The sequence below is a fragment of the Sebastes umbrosus genome, chromosome 4 (assembly GCF_015220745.1).
Source record: "Sebastes umbrosus isolate fSebUmb1 chromosome 4, fSebUmb1.pri, whole genome shotgun sequence".
Lineage (NCBI taxonomy): Eukaryota > Metazoa > Chordata > Actinopteri > Perciformes > Sebastidae > Sebastes > Sebastes umbrosus.
In genome coordinates this window covers 2,827,907-2,845,795 of record NC_051272.1, presented here as the reverse complement: position 1 = coordinate 2,845,795, position 17,889 = coordinate 2,827,907, and the positions used below count along the sequence as shown (strand labels likewise).

General features: G+C 39.6%; 1 protein-coding gene across 3 annotated transcripts in view; it reads right to left on the bottom strand.

The window, feature by feature from the left end:
* Nucleotides 1-5,683: 5,683 nt before the first annotated feature.
* The window catches only part of kcnq1.2 (potassium voltage-gated channel, KQT-like subfamily, member 1.2), a 214,797-nt gene continuing 202,591 nt past the window's right edge, over nucleotides 5,684-17,889 (bottom strand). For all 3 annotated transcript variants that reach the window (XM_037768459.1, XM_037768461.1, XM_037768460.1), the window contains one exon: nucleotides 5,684-7,563. In XM_037768459.1, coding sequence (XP_037624387.1) covers nucleotides 7,417-7,563 — 147 coding nt within the window. In that variant the 3' untranslated portion in view covers nucleotides 5,684-7,416. The remainder of the gene's footprint in view (nucleotides 7,564-17,889) is intronic.

The following is a 17,889-nucleotide window of genomic DNA, read 5'->3' as shown; positions in this document are numbered from 1 at the left end:
ATGTCAGAAAAAAAAGATCTGAAAAAAGTCTGAAAAAATTTCCGAAAAGAATTCTGAAGAAATGTCAGAAAAACAATTCTGAAAAAATGTCTGAAAAAATATCTGAAAAAAAGTCTTAAAAAATGTCCGAAAAAAAAGTCTGAAAAAATGTCCGAAAAAAAAATCTGAAAAAATGTCCGAAAAAAAATCTGAAAAAAAGATCTGAAAAATGTCTGAAAAAAATGTCTGAAAAAAATTGTCAGAAAAATTTGTCAGAAAAACAATTCTGAAAAAATATCAGAAAAAAAAATCTGAAAGATGTCTGAGAAGAAAGTCTGAAAAAATGTCCGGAAAAAAAAATCTGAAGAAATGTCCGAAAAAAAAGTCTGAAAAAAAAAGTCTGAAAAAAAGTCTGAAAAAAAGATCTGAAAAAAAATTCTGAAAAAAATGTCCGAAAAAAAATTCTGAAAAAATGTCCGAAAAAATTTCCGAAAAAAAAGATCTGAAGAAATGTCCGAAAAACAATTCTGAAAAAATGTCCGAAAAAAAAGATCTGAAAGATGTCTGAAAAGAAAGTCTGAAAAAATGTCCGGAAAAAAAAATCTGAAAAAATGTCCGAAAAAAAAGTCTGAAAAAATGTCCGGAAAAAAAAGTCGAAAAAAAAAGATCTGAAAAATGTCTGAAAAAAAAATCTGAAAAAAATTGTCAGAAAAAAAAGTCAGAAAAAAAGTCTGAAAAAAAGATCTGAAAAAAAAATTCTGAAAAAATGTCCGAAAAAAAATTCTGATAAAATGTCCGAAAAAAAAGATCTGAAGAAATGTCCGAAAAACAATTCTGAAAAAATGTCCGAAAAAAAAGTCTTAAAAAATGTCCGAAAAAAAAGTCTTAAAAAATGTCTGAAAAAAAAAGTCTTAAAAAATGTCCGAAAAAAAATTCTGAAAAAATGTCCGAAAAAAAATCTGAAAAAATTCTGAAAAAAAAAGATCTGAAAAAATGTCCGAAAAAAAAGTCTGAAAAAAAAGATCTGAAAAAAGTCTGAAAAAATATCCGAAAAAAAAAGTCTGAAAAAATGTCCGGAAAAAAAAGTCGAAAAAAAAAAAGATCTGAAAAATGTCTGAAAAAAAAATCTGAAAAAAATTGTCAGAAAAAAAAGTCAGAAAAACAATTCTGAAAAAATGTCCAAAAAAAAAGTCTGAAAAAATGTCCGAAAAAAAAGTCTGAAAAAAAGTCTGAAAAAAGTCTGGAAAAATTTCCGAAAAAAAAGTCTCTTGGATTTTCCTGTATTTTTGTATAATTCAGTCATAAAATAAGGTCTGATATTCTTCAAAGTCACAATAATGATGCTGGAGCTGTGATGCTCCAATCTCGCCTACTTCAGCTTTAATTGACGCATTCACACAGTCAGCGATTTTTTTGCCAGCTGTCCTTTCTGCATTTGTCCGTTTAAACTGTGTTGCTTTTAGCCTGGATTATGACGTTAACTTCTTAGTAGAAGCTGTGTAGACTAACATTATGATACGATCTGCGCACCGAGCTCTGATTGTTCAGTAGGCGGTGCTTTTATACGAGTTGATCTCTTATCTGGAGCAGGTTAGGTGTTCAGCATAAGTTACCATGGCGATCGACCCCGGTAAGAAGTGAACCACCGTCGTAGGTCTGAAAACCCTGAAGGGTTAAACCTCGCTTGCCCCAAATCCTGCTTCGTAGTCCAGGCCTCAGGGAGGGTATGTGATGGCTGTTTGAACTCGTAGGTTCAAGCTTATGATCAGACTTTGCTCCGTTGAACTAACAACAAACCTCTACAACATACACAATGAAAGAGCCGTCTCAATATTAAAGTTCAACTGTTTTTATCTAATGCAGCTTTTGGAGGGGAGCATCTAAATCCTATGGAGAGATAATAATAAAAACATACATTTGAAATATTGTTAATACCTCAGAGCTTGTTCATTATTCATTTCATTAAAGGAGACGAAGTGGGAGTCAGACCGGTTGTTGTCTGCTGCCTTCAGGTACATCATCTACACAAACAGAACAGCTTAACAGAACATAACAGAATCTCATGACAGCTCAGACGAGTCTCATGACATGAGAAATCATGAAAACAGAAGTACAGCACTGAAAAGGATAGAAGGACACTTTAAGGAAAGTTGTTAAAAGGTTAAAAGCACAGCCTTGAAGGCCCCGTTCAGACCTGGCATTAACATGCGTCCTGCATGATCCGATCACAAGTGGACGGCACAAGTGGACGCCTCTAAGACGCATTGAGATCCGATCACTCAGACCACATTCAGAGGTGGTCTGAGCCACATACGGACACATTCTTTTAGCAGTGTTTAAGCAAATGTGTCCTGGACCACATTTAAGGACTGCCTGCTCTTATCACGTCCCGCTGGGATCCGCGGATCTCTCTGCGCTCCTCATGTGAACAGAAAGGCAGACGCGAGCCTCGCGCCATGAAAACGCTTTATGTGCAACTGTATTTTATTAAAATATATCTTATCCATAAGCTAAATATTTACAGACTATCAGACGAGGCATGCAAAGTGCTTTATTATCATACTGTCAGCAGCATAGAGAAACCTGGGAACCGCTGGTACAATAAACTTATATTGGTATGTTAATAAAATGTACCCAAATTCACAAATATGTAAAATATTACTGCTGACATTCATGTAATATTACGTCAAAACATCAGCTGTATCAGCCGTGTGTTTACTACGTGTTTACTCGCATATAGAGCGGGAAACTTGGATCTGATCCCAAGCGGTCACTTAAGACGCATGTGGAGACTCATTCTAATGCCAGGTGTGAACAGACGTATTTAAAGCTGTCCACTTGTGATCCGATCACTGAGGACGCATGTTAATACCAGGTCTGAACAGGGACTAAGTTGTACCCAGCCTACCTTAAAACAAATCAGATAAGATAAACAAGTAACTCCCAAACACATTACATAACATCTGTACCAGCATAGGTATCACTGGATCGGATATCGGGCCAATACTGACTTAAATAGCTGGATCGGGTATCGGTGATAATGGGGCCGATCTATTAAGTGAAATACAATGTTTATATACTATATACATTATATACTGGACTTTTACTTCCTGTTTAAGTTCTTGCTGCATTGAAAAATGTTTACACTTGAATTGTAATTAATGTAAATAAGTTAATTTTCTTATTACCATGTTTCTGGTGTACAATTTATTATTTTAATAATAAATTCAGTTAATTTATATCAATGTATTTATTTGTTACATTTAGTTTACGTTAGGAAAGCAATACTGAAGTCCAGCCTGATGTTTCCTTACACATAACAGGATGATCCCAGCTCTTCCACACAGTGAGGCATACAGCTTATTAATTAAACACTGGTATCAGATCGGTATCGGCCGATACCTAAAGCCCAGGTAAAAGGCCCATGAAAAAGTCCGATCGGTGCATGCCTAATCACAATACAATATCTGTGGGGACTTAAACTCTAACTCGATGAAGTTCAATGTCATCTATTCTGGTTTGCTATGTCATGTCAATGATAGACAATGATGTGATACAACACAGCTGGATAAGGTCAGCTAACATTGTCTATAGCGAACTAGTTATCACTCACATGTGTAGAGGATGGATGGAGGTGTAGCAGCGAGAAGGCCACGTGGAGCCATGTGTAGCTTAACCTCTGACCTCTGACCTCAGGACACGCAGATCGAACGCTGTGATCATGTGATCTACACACGCTCATGTGATTGGCTGAAAAAGGAGGAAGTCTCAAAGGTCAGAGGAGTAAAAAAAAAAAACATGCAAAAAAAACCCCAAACACAAATGCAGTGAAGTTGCAAATAAATACATTTATAAGTATATAACTTTTAGAAAAATACTTTTTAATATATATATTTGTGGATTTCTATCACATGTATTTAAAACAAGAAATATGTGTGTGTTCATCAGGAATACATTTGTGAAACTTTTATATATTAAAAATAAATAAATAAATATAGGGTTTTTTCAATATATACAAATGATATATATACATATATATATATATATTGTATATTATATATGAAAAAATATATCTGTCTCCTTTCTGCCAGATGCTCCATTATGATCACCAGTGTGTGTCTAGTGTTGGTCAGTTAGTGTAGTGGCTTTGTCAGAGCCGTTTCACTGAAAACGGCTGCTGCGTAACACAAAACAGTAAAGTTGTGGGCCGTAAACCCAAAACAAACAGTTAAAATACTCTAAAAAAAAATGCTGTACAGAGGGAGACCGCAGAGATTTCTTTCTTAAATGGACATTAAATAAAATGACTACCTGAAATGTGAAAGGGCTGCTATCCCTACTTTACAATTTCTACTTACGGTAGAAGTGAACACCTCAGGATGCAGGACTTTTCTTTGCTTTACAAACCAAAACAACAATAAAGCAAACTAATAGTGGATCACATTAAACTATGGGCCTGCAGCCTACAAGTTCACATTAAGCTATTTGAACTCCACCTGTCCAGTGCAAAAATAACATACAGTTGAAGTACAAGTGAGTGTGAGAAATGCACATGCTTATGCTTATTGAAATACAACCAATACTAAAATGTCATGTTTTTTATTGTATTTTTGCATTTTGTCAGCTGACTATTTTCATAATTTTATGTGTGAGATGTATAAGTACCATAATATAAGTCTGTTTTGTGCCTATTTCCAGCAGCATAATGAAGGTTTGTTCTCTCCTGAGCGTGGCTCAGGTGGCAGGATCAAAGACAACATGGACGATGGACAAAGCTGAGAGCGTTTCATGACCTTGCGTGAGTTCCTCCTCCGCACAGACTCTGGGATTGCCAGATTTCACTGTCCAGCATGTGTGACAGTGTGTCCCTTATATTCTCCTTTTAACTGCTTCCTCAGATCCTCTTTTAGGTGGTACTCCTGTGTACTTCTGAGATCAAACTATCGTTTGAAGTGGGGAGTCTCTCTCTCTCTCTCTCTCTCTCTCTTCTGTCTGTCTAGTCTTGAGATGAAAGAGGAGCACGGGGTGACACAGAGCGGCCTCTGCAGACGGAGGTAGCCATGGGGTCTCTCTTTCTCTCTTTCTTCCCTCTCTTTCTGCCAAAATCCCCCAGCAGTGATAGAAACCAGAGGAGGACAAAAGGCAGCAGAGCACCGCGGCCCTCCGGCCCATGTAGTCTCTCTGGCTAATTGAAAATGGCTTTACTCTCCTCTCTGCTCACTTCTGCTCCTGCTGTCCTCCTCCTCTCTCCTCCGGGGACGACCCTCCCTCCTTCCTCCCCTCTCTCTCTCTCTCTCTCACCGCTGGACCGTGCTGATCTTGGGACATCCCCAGTATTTTTTGGCCTTTGAAGGCAAATATAATTGAGTGGTAATATGAGCCGTATTCTCTTTTTCCTCTGCATGCCTCGCTCGATGGGTTATGGAATATTGAAGTTCAAAGTAGGCGCAGTGAACGTGTTATTTTTTCTTTCTCTTCCCCCCTTCGTGGTGATTGCAGTGTGAAAGGAATTTAGTGAGTTGAGGAGATTTTATTTGGATGGAAACTCCGGCCCACGGCTTACCTTGACCCAGCTCGGCTCCAGATTTGAACAAACGAGGCCCTGAAAAACTATAAGATAGGTTTCACCCTCCAACGAAAGCAAATTATGGAATAGATGAGCTGCTAATCAAATTCCTCCCGAGCCAAGAGAGCAGGCCAGAGCATAATGAAATGGATTTTTATTATGTACAGCAGAGCTACAGTGCAGAGGGTGTGCGTGAATATCATTTCCATGCATCAGTACAACAGGAGCCTCACTCAGACAGACATGTTCCAGGTTGATCGTGATAATAAATACAGTACAATAAGGCAATGCTTCTATTAAAAACTCTTATAAAAACTGTACAGGAGAAAACAACGGCGGATATGTATCACAATCTGCCACAAAATTCCTTTAAATACAACCACTTTATTTAATGTAAGATAAATAATATATTTTTTTAAACACTGCAAAAATATGAAAATATATAGTAGTGCAGAGAGAAGGCCTCTCCTCTCTTTTGTGTGTGCATCCATCTCTTTGGGAACTATAATTATAGGAGGCCTTTTCATACAGTAGCTACATAGTTGAGTTATTTTCTATTTTCTACTTCCTACATGCCTCGGCGTCCTCTCAGATAAATACAGTAAGAGAGAGCATTGTCTTTTTTTATTCCAAACGCGTGCTCTCCTGATATTTCCGAAACCTTTCACACAGAATTAGTGCGCCCGCTCCTCAGAGCTCACTGTTTAAATTCTGCACATTTTCCAGTGTTTCTTTTCATTAGTCGCTCACAGTGAGTAATCTCCCCTTACCAGGAATTCAGCACTTAATTAGCTCTGCGGAGAAAAAATAATCAGAGCTTTAATGGGGCAAATTTATTTCAAATTGCACACAGCGGCGCGAGCCCCCCCGACGAGGGTAATAGAGGATATTAAGCGGGGTGGAGTGAGTGATGCTGCTGCGAAAAGTGTTTGAGATCGATATACGCATGAAATCAGTCAGTGAAATTCTTGGGGGCAAACTGAGAGGCCGTGCTTTAACTTATTCCTGTAACGCGGCACCGGGCCCTGTCACGGCAGTTTGGCTATTTTCATTAGCTTCACTGTAGCTGTAATCAGCACCGTGTTAGCCAACCCACCCCAGACACATTTCTTTACTTCCATTTCTTTCCTTCCGGTCCCTAACGCAGGGCAAAGTCAACAGATAATGTGCCCTTCCCTCCTCGTGTTATTCGATCACTACTAACAAACACCCGCCGCAGCCTGAGTACAGTCAGGCTGGATGGATATGTGGCTGTGGAAATAACCCAGTTGTGTACTGGGTGTGGACGGTGCCAAGATAATCAGAAGGATTCGGGGAATGCCTCTGCCACGGCTGGACTCGCAGTTTTTCCCTCTGTGTCTTTGGGGAACTCGAGTGCTTTGATTGCATTACGACTTCATTACTGGGTTAGTTAGCTTTGGAATAATATTTGGAGTAGACGAATGCAGCTCAGTGACAGGCCGCACGTAGATTAACATTATCTCAGTAGTGAGATTACGAGGCTAATGTAGGGAAATTAATTCATGTAGCGTGTCGATGACTGAAGGGGAAGACTGATTATGCTGGTGTAGAAGAGGAAGCTACATTTAGAGACCAAAAAAAGAGCCAACAATCATCAGAAGGAAGAGGTTGGTTAGCCTTCTTTCTACACCGTGAGTCCCACTCTCATGTCCCAGAGCAGCGCCAAGTGGACAATTCAAAGTTGTTCTCTTCTCAAAAGTCATTGAGAGAATTTGGGATATGGAAGAGAGGGAGGGTGTTGTGGAAGACTGAGTCCCCTCTCATGTAAGGGTGCTGTTTATGTGAACTCCTAGTCCCTTTAATCCTCCTTTGGTGACGACACCATCCCAGCGCGACGCTTCGCCGCGGCATCAGAGCCCCTCGTCTTGGCTGGCACTCTTGTGTTTCTGGATGGTCACCCTGCGGATGGACGGCTTGGACGTCAGCTCCGGCTTTGGCGGAAACTGCTCCATCAGGATCCGCAGGACCGAGTCCATTTTCCGGTCCATCTGGTGGACCTGGATTTAACACGATGACAAAAGTAAAAAAAAAACAGGTTAAGTCAGCAGAATGCCTTCGGGATAAACACCGTTGAACATAAGTACAGTGCAGACTGGCGTTATGAAACAAATAGCGAGCTGTTTGTGTGCTTTTGTTTCGCATCCATCCGCCTCTTTAATATAGTTGCGATCCCGATGACAGAGCAGTACAGGGTATAATGACACGGTAGTCTGCCAGTCGCCGTCTACCTGCTAAAGCCACTCATTATAAAAGCTGTTGAGCCATATGATTCAGGAGTGGGCGGACACACACACACACACACACACACACACACACACACACTCACACAGGCTGCTGTTGTTTACATGCTTCCCAACTGTAAACACAGGTGTGTCACCCAACAGAGACATCTGTGACAGGGAGCAGCCAGCATAACCACGATGTTAATACAGATGAAAGGCTCCACCTGAGTGATGAAGGTTAACAGATAACAGACTGTCTGGTGACATTCAAATAATGAGGACGCCGGCGCACGTACACGAAGAGACACACGCATGTACACGCTCACAGCCAGGCGACCTATTGCAAACACTTTTGTAACTTCAAAGACATTTTCTACATTTTCACATCCTCGGCCGTGGGTTCACCTCTGTACTTATTTATTTATCCCCTCCTGAAGTACAAACCAATATCCTCCGATGGCTTCAGTGGTTTCAAGAAAACCAAAGAAAATGATAAAGACGGCGCTTCGTAAATCAAAGCCTAAACAGCGAAGCACATCAAAGAGCCATAACATCTCACGCACCAGGCAGAACAGACAGATTCAGACTCCCGTCTCTGCTAGACGCTGATAGCGAACAACTCCGGCCCGACTGCGGTATTTCTGGCAGGGTACAGTCAGACAGTTAACATCAATGGCATTTTCATAGGCTTTAAGGGTACGGCCTTTCTTTCTCCCCGTCTTTTTAGTGCGTGTGCCTGATGGCCCGGACACTTTTATGGCACAGCTGGACATTTAGCAGCTATTATTGTTGTTGAAATATGAGCTATAATAGCGAGCGTAAATCTGAAGTATCAGAGAGTGTCACAGGAAAGAATGAAATCTCATCACAGCACGCCAATAGTCACTATTTATAAATAACTGAGCATTATCAAAATGTCTCATAATATTCCAGACAAATAAATTAGTTTAGCTTCTTTATTTGTTGTTTCAAGTAGGGCAGTCAATCGATTAAAATAGTTAATCAAATTAATCTGACATTTTCTATCTGTTCAAAATGTTCCTTAAAGGGAGATTTGTCAAGTATTTAATACTCTTATCAACATGGGAGTGGGCAAATATGCTGCTTTATGCAAATGTATGTATATATTTATTATTGGAAATCAATTAACAACACAAAACAATGACAGATATTGTCCAAATATGCTCAAATCATAACATGTCAAACTGCAGCCCAACAGGCAACAACAGCTGTCAGTGCATCAGTGTGCTGACTTGACTATGACTTGCCCCAAACTGCATGTGATTATCATAAAGTGGGCATGTCTGTAAAGGGGAGACTCGTGGGTACCCATAGAACCCATTTACATTCACACATCTGGAGGTCAGAGGTCAAGGGACCCCTTTGAAAATTACCATGACAGTTTTTCCTCCAAAATTTAGTTTGGAGCGTTATTTAACCTCCTTCCTGACAAGCTAGTACCTGGTTGGTACCGATGGATTCATCAGGTTTTATAGTTTACTATGATACCAGTATCAGACTTTTCTTCTGCCTTTCCTTTGGACATTTTTCAGATTTTTTTAAATTTTTCTGGCATTTTTTGGGATATTTTTCAGATTTTTGTTTTTGGACAAAACCCCTCACACATTCACATATCTGGTACTGATGGATTCATTAGGTTTTTTTCTAGTTTCATATGATACCAGTATCTTCAATCTAGCTTTAAAACTGAGCCCGCTACAACCTAAAAATCGCAAGTTGCGTTAATGCGTTAAAGAAATGAATGTGTTAACTTTGACAGCTCTATACAAAAGGTATGTTTTTTAGACTTGTGTGCATCTACGGTTAAAGATAACACAAATCGTGAACCTAAGGTCACGTGCTAGTACACTGGCTGCTTGAAAGACTCGCCTGTCATGTAAACTCTGCCCATAACATAACGATTCGGTCAGACATACACAGAATGACAGCAAGAATTGTTTCATTTTGACACTTACTGCTGCGGTTTCCTGATATTTCACCGTCCACAGTGCTTTTCCTCTGAGATTGTACCATGACCTAAATAGTTGTGCTAAGTAGACAAAGCACGCGCTGGGCCCGGATAAAGCTTAGAGAATAATAGGCTATCATAAACATGTTGGGCAGTAATCTACAGACTTATCAACATTCTCGTTGGAGCTTAAAATGGATCAGGAATTCCTCCTGCTGCGTTTTCTGAAAGGAGCGGCCCGGGGGGGGAACCGCAGAGAGACAAGGAAAACATTATTAGACAGGCGTGTTGCAAACACACAGCACTTATTTATCACCACTGATTGTGTGTATATATCTGTGTACTTATGGATGTGGGTGAGAGATTGTGCAAGTGCATGGATGTGCCAGTGGTGGTTGTGAGCTTGTGTGTTGAAAGAATATGTGCTTCCAAGTCAGGGTGTAGGTGAAAGAGATGGTGTGATCACAAACGAGAGCGTGAAGTAAGAGAGAAAGAACATTTGAGTTTTTAGTTAGTGGTCACGGGTTATTTTAAGGCCGCAGCTTGTACTGTCTGTTATGCAAATGTCCTTTTATGAGTCCTACAGTCAGCTGGCGTTGGTGACGGTCTACTTGTACCCACTGTTCCTCTTTGCTAACACACTTTATTACTGTGTTTGACATACTGTACTGTATGTTGTCATGATTTGTGAGACTTTTCCTTTTGCCACATTACATAACTTTGACGCTTACGACGGATCCTTGCAGCTATCGGTCAGCTCTATAAGCTGGAAATGACATATAAAATGACATTTAGCCATTACAGCTGATAAATGCTGCTATTTTGCATTTGATTGAATATGGTTTAATTGTGTAGTTAGTTATAATTTATACGAGGTATTGAGAAGGTATCTTGTTCAGCCTGCGTAGAGTGTAAATGCTGGCGTTGGGTGTCACCGCTGCTGTGTCATATAAACACATGTGATCCAGTGACAGGTGATGCTCCAGCTGTCCCCCGACCCTCCCTCTGACCACAGACAACACATGATGGGACAGTCACAGGCAGGGCTGACGCTGTCACAAACACCGGACACCAAGTGTCTTTTTAATATGGTCGCTTTATGTTAAGTTCAGTTTTTCACTTTAGTCAATTCAAGATGTTCGCAGTATTTCTAAATGTGTTTAAATGTATTTAAAATATGGGAGATCCCTTTCTTTTCTCTCTTTTTTTCCTCCAATTTCTGAACTAACTGAATAAAATGTGAACTATCCTCCAACCCAGATATGTATATTATCTTTATCATCGGACAAAAGGAATATAGAAGACCTCTATCACACCAATACTGAATGTAAATAAACACGCGTAAAAAAAGTATTTCTTGGACTCACCCTCGAACAATGCATGACACAAACGGCTGCAACTGATGATTTTATTAATTTGTGAATAATCTATTTTTTAAGTAATCGATTTATTGTTTAATCTATAAATTGTGAAAAATGCCCTTCACAATTTCCCTCAGATGTGAGCAACAAACAATTTCAAATCGCTTGTTTTGTCCAACCAACGATCAAAAACCCAAATATATTTATTAATAATGTTATAAAAGAGAGAAAAGTGGAAAAATCCTCACATTTGGGAGGCTGACATCAGAGAATAAGTGGTATTGTTATCTAAAAAATTTAAATACGAAATAGGTGAGATGGGCCGTGGGAACAAAAAGGAATATTGAAACAAATTGAATTCACCAAGACAGCTTTAACAAGCAACACAAGTACATTATCTATTTGATCTTTGAACTGTATTTCATGTACTTCCAGTCATCACAGCGACTGGCGGAGACACGAAGTAGCGAGACGCCGGTGGGGAGGACACAGAGCTGCTGTTCACACAGGAACACCCTTCCTGACCACCTTCCTGCCCTCCCCTGGGCCTGTTTGTCTGTTTTCTGGTTCACTACAACAAACGCTGAAGTATACAAGAAGACAAACACGTACATAAATACAGCGTGTACACAGACTTGTTTGTCACCTTGCAAATAACAAATAAACAAGGAGCGAACTGAAGGACAACATCCTTGTCAGAAGATTAGAATTGAGGCCAGAGGGCTTCAGTGTAATAATGGTGAACTTAGTGACACCACCACCGGCTAAAACTGTCACTAGTCTAAACGGACAGTTTATGTGTCATGTCAACAGCTAACCTAATGAATTCATGGTGCTCAGAATAGAACTTGACTTCTCCAATTTGGTTAGTAACGTTTCATGATAAGAATCGTCCTATAAATACAGGTACATGCATGAAATGTGACCTCTGCATTGAACCCATCCTCAGCATTTAAGAGCAGTGGGGCTGCCGTAAAGCACCCGGGGAATAAGATGAAATAAAGCAGATAAGATCAGCTCTATTATCCCTGCAGGGACTTTTTTTTTGTAGACACTAAAGCTGCAGCACAAAGGGAAATAAAAGTAACAGCACACGTCAGATATACATTACGTCACAGATTAGTCACAGTTTGCTTTCTAAACCTTCCTGCAGACTCACTGCAAAAATGCTGTGCAGCACACGCACACAACTTTACTTCTAATTCTACTGAAGATGCAGACATCTCCAGAGATGTATTCTATATGTCTGAATTTTGTGAAATATTTAAAAAAAGGATGCACAAGACAACTGGAATATAGTGTCTCACTGCTCAAAGTTAAGGCGATAATAATGCATCAATGCAAATTAATTTTTAAGGCAACAAATTTCTTTAATGCAATCAAACTTTCAGAGGTTATAGTGGCTCAGTTTTAAAGCTAGAGTGAAGATACTGGTATCATATGAAACTATAAAACCTAAAGAATCCATCGGTACCAACCATGTCATATAAATTTTGGCGAAGAAAAACTGTCATGTCCATTTTCAAAGGGGTCCCTTGACCTCTGACCTCCAGATCAGTGAATGTAAATGGGTTTTATGGGTACCCACGAGTCTCCCCTTTACAGACATGCCCACTTTATGATAATCACATGCAGTTTGGGGCAAGTCATAGTCAAGTCAGCACACTGACACACTGACAGCTGTTGTTGCCTTTTGGGCTGCAGTTTGCCATGTTATGATTGGAGCATATTGTTTTATGCTAAATGCAGTACCTGTGAGGGTTTCTGGACAATATCTGTCATTGTTTTGTGTTGTTAATTGATTTACAATAATAAATATATACACACATTTGCATAAAGCAGCATATTTGTCAACTCCCGTGTTGATAAGAGGATTAAATACTTGACAAATCTCCCTTCAAGGTACATTTTGAACAGATAAAAAGTGTCAGATTAATTTGATTAACTGTAGACAATCATGCGATTAATCATGATTAAACATTTTAATTTGATTGACAGCCCTAGTTTGAATATTTTACTTAGTGTACAGTAAGCAACATATAGCTGTAATATTGAATGTTGTTTCAGCAAGTAGATACAGAACATATACTGAATACACACCGTCATACAACTAGAAAATATACTTTTTTCTCTTAAGACTTAAGTAGAAATTTAAGAGGAAAATCAGAGTTCAAGAGGTCAATACCTTGTCACAATGTCAAAAGAGAAGAGAAGAGAAGAGAAGAGAAGAGAAGAGAAGAGAAGAGAAGAGAAGAGAAGAGAAGAGAAGAGGAGAGGAGAGGAGAGGAGAGGAGAGGAGAGGAGAGAAGAGGCGTCTTCTTTACTATGAATGTCATTAATTCACACACAGTTTATCCCGAGCTGGCCTGTGCCGCCGATAGAGCGATTCACACTGCCATCTGTTGGAGAGTTATAAAGCCTCATGGAGGAAAGCTTGGGGCTGCTATCGCTGCATTCTCTGGTTCGTGCAATTAATTCTGCCATCGCATAATTACTGACATGACATGCAGGATGGATAAGAGATACTGGATGAGATAAACTGTGGGGGTTATGTGGTATCCTTGACATGTACTGAATGGTAATTAGGTGTTGTGAAGTGGTGGAAAACAAGGCCGGTATGCACATGAATAGTGCAGTAGCCTTCCTTTGAACAGTCGATACACGGACGCCGAGCACGTAGGCAAACAAAAACACAGTGACTCACTTTGACACATCTATCTCCTCTTCTCTTTGACAGTCCCCTTGAGGAGGACTAAGGGATGAAAAGGAGGGAAAATACAAGGAGAGTAGAGTAGAGGAGACAGAGGTGCAGGCCTGCCAAAAGGAAAGACTACCAGCTCCAGGAATGTCTTGGCATCTGCGTATACGACCAGGCCTCGCTATTCAACAAATCAAGATTCCCGTCATTGAAATGCTCTCAATCGCACGAGACAATGGGAGACATAGCCGGGGACAGAAAGAGCGATAAGACGAGAGGAAAACAATCAGCACAGGTCAGCGTCCTCGCATGCTGCAGTGAATGTGTAATGTGTTTTCCCACCGTTGTGACCTCAAAAGGCCCGCTGCTGCTTCAACCTGTGTAACACCAGACGATTTAACAGCGTCATTCTTCCTTTGTTATGGCTGCGTCTACTTACATGGCACTACCATGACTCACCGAATGTTCACTCCAATTGGAAAAGACTTCTTTAATATCCCACTGGGGCCTTTGGATGATAAAGTAAAGGGTTTAAAATGCTGTTATTTATTGAAGTCCATTTCCTTTGTTTTAAACCAGGGGTCAGCAACCTTTACTCTCAAAAGAGCCATAATAGGCAAAACAAAAAAAAAGAAGAAAAATCTGTCTGGAGCCGTAAAACATTTGATCATTGTGATGAAGGTAACACAGTTTATAGTCTAAGTATATAGTATATAAGTCTAATGCAGTGAGGGCCAAAGAGCAAATGTACTACGCAGTATTAAGGACACATTGAGAGGCCACGAAGATTTCAAGAATAAAGTCATAACTAAACGAGAAAAAAAGAAAATAACACGTAAAATTACTACTTTATAATATTATGACTTTATTCTCATAATACTAAGACTTTTTTCTCTGAAACTTCTGACTTTGTTTTCATAATATTACAACTTTTTTCTCGTAAACCTATGACTTTGTTCTCGTGATATTATGACTTTATTCTCGAAATCTCAATTCATCAGTCATTTCATCTAAAAATGAAAATATAAACAAAAAACAGTCATTCATTTCCATTTTAAAAAATCTAAAAAAGCTATTGGCAGGAATGTCGTTGAATGCATGTGGTTGCATTGAAATGGATACCTGCTTTTAAAAACATTGCTCCAAAGCTACACTAGTGGTCAAAAAAAAAAAATCACCAGGGTACCTGTAAAGGAAGACATTTATTAACCCGTTTCCAGCCACGGCAGGCATCTGTTTTCAGCGAAAAAGCTCTGATAAAACCCATCTTACACCACTCGCCCGTCACCAAACTGGGGCCGACCCACAGCTAAAAGGAGAGAGAACATCGGACTTCAACAGGTTGCCAGAAACATGATTCCAAACGAAGTTGCACATTCACCATGTAAACTTTTTAAGGTGATAATATGTCAATGTTGTGTTTAAAGCTTGTTCTGCTGCCCCCAAGTGACCAAAACATCTATTAATACTGCTCTAAATAAGTAATAGCACTCCATTCAAACTCAGATGTTGGATGCTCTCATTTCCTGTTTGTCAGCTGCTGTCTCAAACAGCCTGCAGGTTAAAGGTAATGAGCAGGTCGGGGAGAGATATGGCAGCAATGGTGGAGCGAGCTATAGAGTGAATGAAGAGAGGGAGCGGCGTTTGTGAGAATAAATCAGTGAGTCAGAGACACAAAACGTTATTTTCTGATTGTTTCATGGCGGTTAAAACACAAATAAACACACAACTAACTTCACAGAAACCCTGCGGGAAGGTGCCGAGTTGCCGGATTTCATCCTGCGAGCTTCATCCTGACCGCTGTGACTCAACGCTGCTCTCGGTCAAACTGCTGACACACACCAATCAGGCCAGCGCACAGCAGATGAGCAGTGGGATCACTGGAGCACATGCACATATAACACAACCCGTTCTCATCCGTCAAACAGGGCCGCCACGTATCTGACAGAGTGAAAGGGGGACTTGTGAGTCGGTATCAGAAGCCGAGGGGCGTGACATGATATTTGACGACCTGAACGGGCTACACACCCTGCGTGCTGTTATTGGCTGGGGGTTACACCCCCACGTGGGGTCCTAATGCTGTTTGCAGACGCCCAGAAACGTCCCAAACACAGTCAAATAATAATAAAAAGAGAACATCCAGGCAGAGGGCAGGGTCTGGTCTCTGCAGATACAGACACTACCACACACCTCTAGTAGGTCATAAGAGAGTGGTCATTTCCAGTAATGTTCCAACAGCAACAGGTCAGTTCAGGTGAAGTTCTCTGTATAGATCTCCTGTGTAGCTCACCCAGACTGGCTGCCTGCTCTTTGTGTTTCACCTACACTCACACACACACACACACACACATGCGATCCAGCGTTTTGCTCGCAACACAATGGTCAATGCAGAAAAAGCAACAGAGGGTGTACACACTGGCCTCGCTGGTGGGCCAATAACAAGCTAGTATTACACAGAGGTCATCATTATCATCGCCGTGACAGGGCTGCATGAATGGAGAATGGAGATCAGGGAGGATGGAGGAAGGAGGGGAGGGGAGGAAGGGGAGAGGCCAGAAAGAGAGAGTAAAAGGAAGAGAGGGAAATTAAAAACACGCCAGAACAAAAGGAAAATAAATTTGAAATTTGAAAGCTGGAAAGAATAGGACACTGGTGGCTTTTGTCTCCGGGAGCTGTCAAAAGAATAAATCAGGTTTTTTTAAAACATTACATTGTAGACTCTGAGATGTGACGTTTAAATGCAGGTCATAGAACTCCACCTTTACTTTACTCTATGGGAGGTTTGTGACATTAAGCTGAAATGCTTTTAGTTTGTGTACACTTTACCTCAGGTCTCTCCTTCTAGCGCTGCTCAATTATGGCAAACATCATAATCACAATTATTTTTAGTCAATATTGAGATCACGATTATTTAACACGATTACTCATTGACTTTGGAAACATGAGCATTTATTTTCTTGAACTTTAAATATAATTCAACTGAAAAACAAATGAAAAAAAAGATAAATAAAATACATATATATAATTTATTTGACTTATATAATCTTTTCATTATTTTTTTATTAGTTTTTAAGTTAATTATTTTTTATATTATTTATTTAAATGTGTATATATAAATAATTAATATAAAAATAATAAATATAAATAAATTAGATAAAAATAAATAAGATCAAATATGTTGTAATGTTTGTGCACTTCCACAACAAACCTACCTCAATGTATAAAGTAATATCTAAAGATAAATCATAGTATAACTGCCACAACCTACTGAAAACTACTAAACATAAATATTCAATATATAAAATAATAAATATATAATATATAATATAATATAATAATATAATATATAAAAATTAATTAGATCCAAAAAAAAAAAAATCAAATGTGTCGTACTGCACTGCCACAACCTACTGAACACTCCTAGACGTATATTCAACATTTTGGTAAACTATATTCAACATATTCCAGTCAGTAACTCAGAGGAAACGGGTGAAAGTGCACCGCTGAAAAGGAAAGGCGCGGCACACTGGATAAATAACACAAGACAGAACGAGACCATCGTTGCCAAACAGAATGAGGCACAATAATTGTTCTCTCTTGATTATCTTGTTCATGATTGTTGGAAGCCAAAATTGAAAATAAAATCGGATTAATCTCCTTCACTGACACATCCATACCGAGTATTACCACGGCTGATAGGATGAATCCTCCACTCCACTCGTTTTTGCTTCAGACTTTTAAATTGAGAAAACGTGGCAGCTAATCTGGAACCAGTATTTAATTCCTCTTAGATTTCGAGCCGATGCAGTTGCATCATCCAGTGAAGCTTGTTTATGATTTTAAGAGTCTCGTCAGTGAGTCGTGTCATCACGACACGACTCACTGACGAGCTGCTGAGCTCAGTTGATGCTCGCTGTGTATTTTACAAATCGGGGTCTTGTATCAGTAACTGAATTTGCTAGATTTAGGATGGCTTCACTTTCTTATTCTCCTACAAAAAATTTGCCAGCATGTCATTTATGATTACTCACAATTTAACTCAGAGCTGCTACAGGTTCCCAATGTCTAATTTC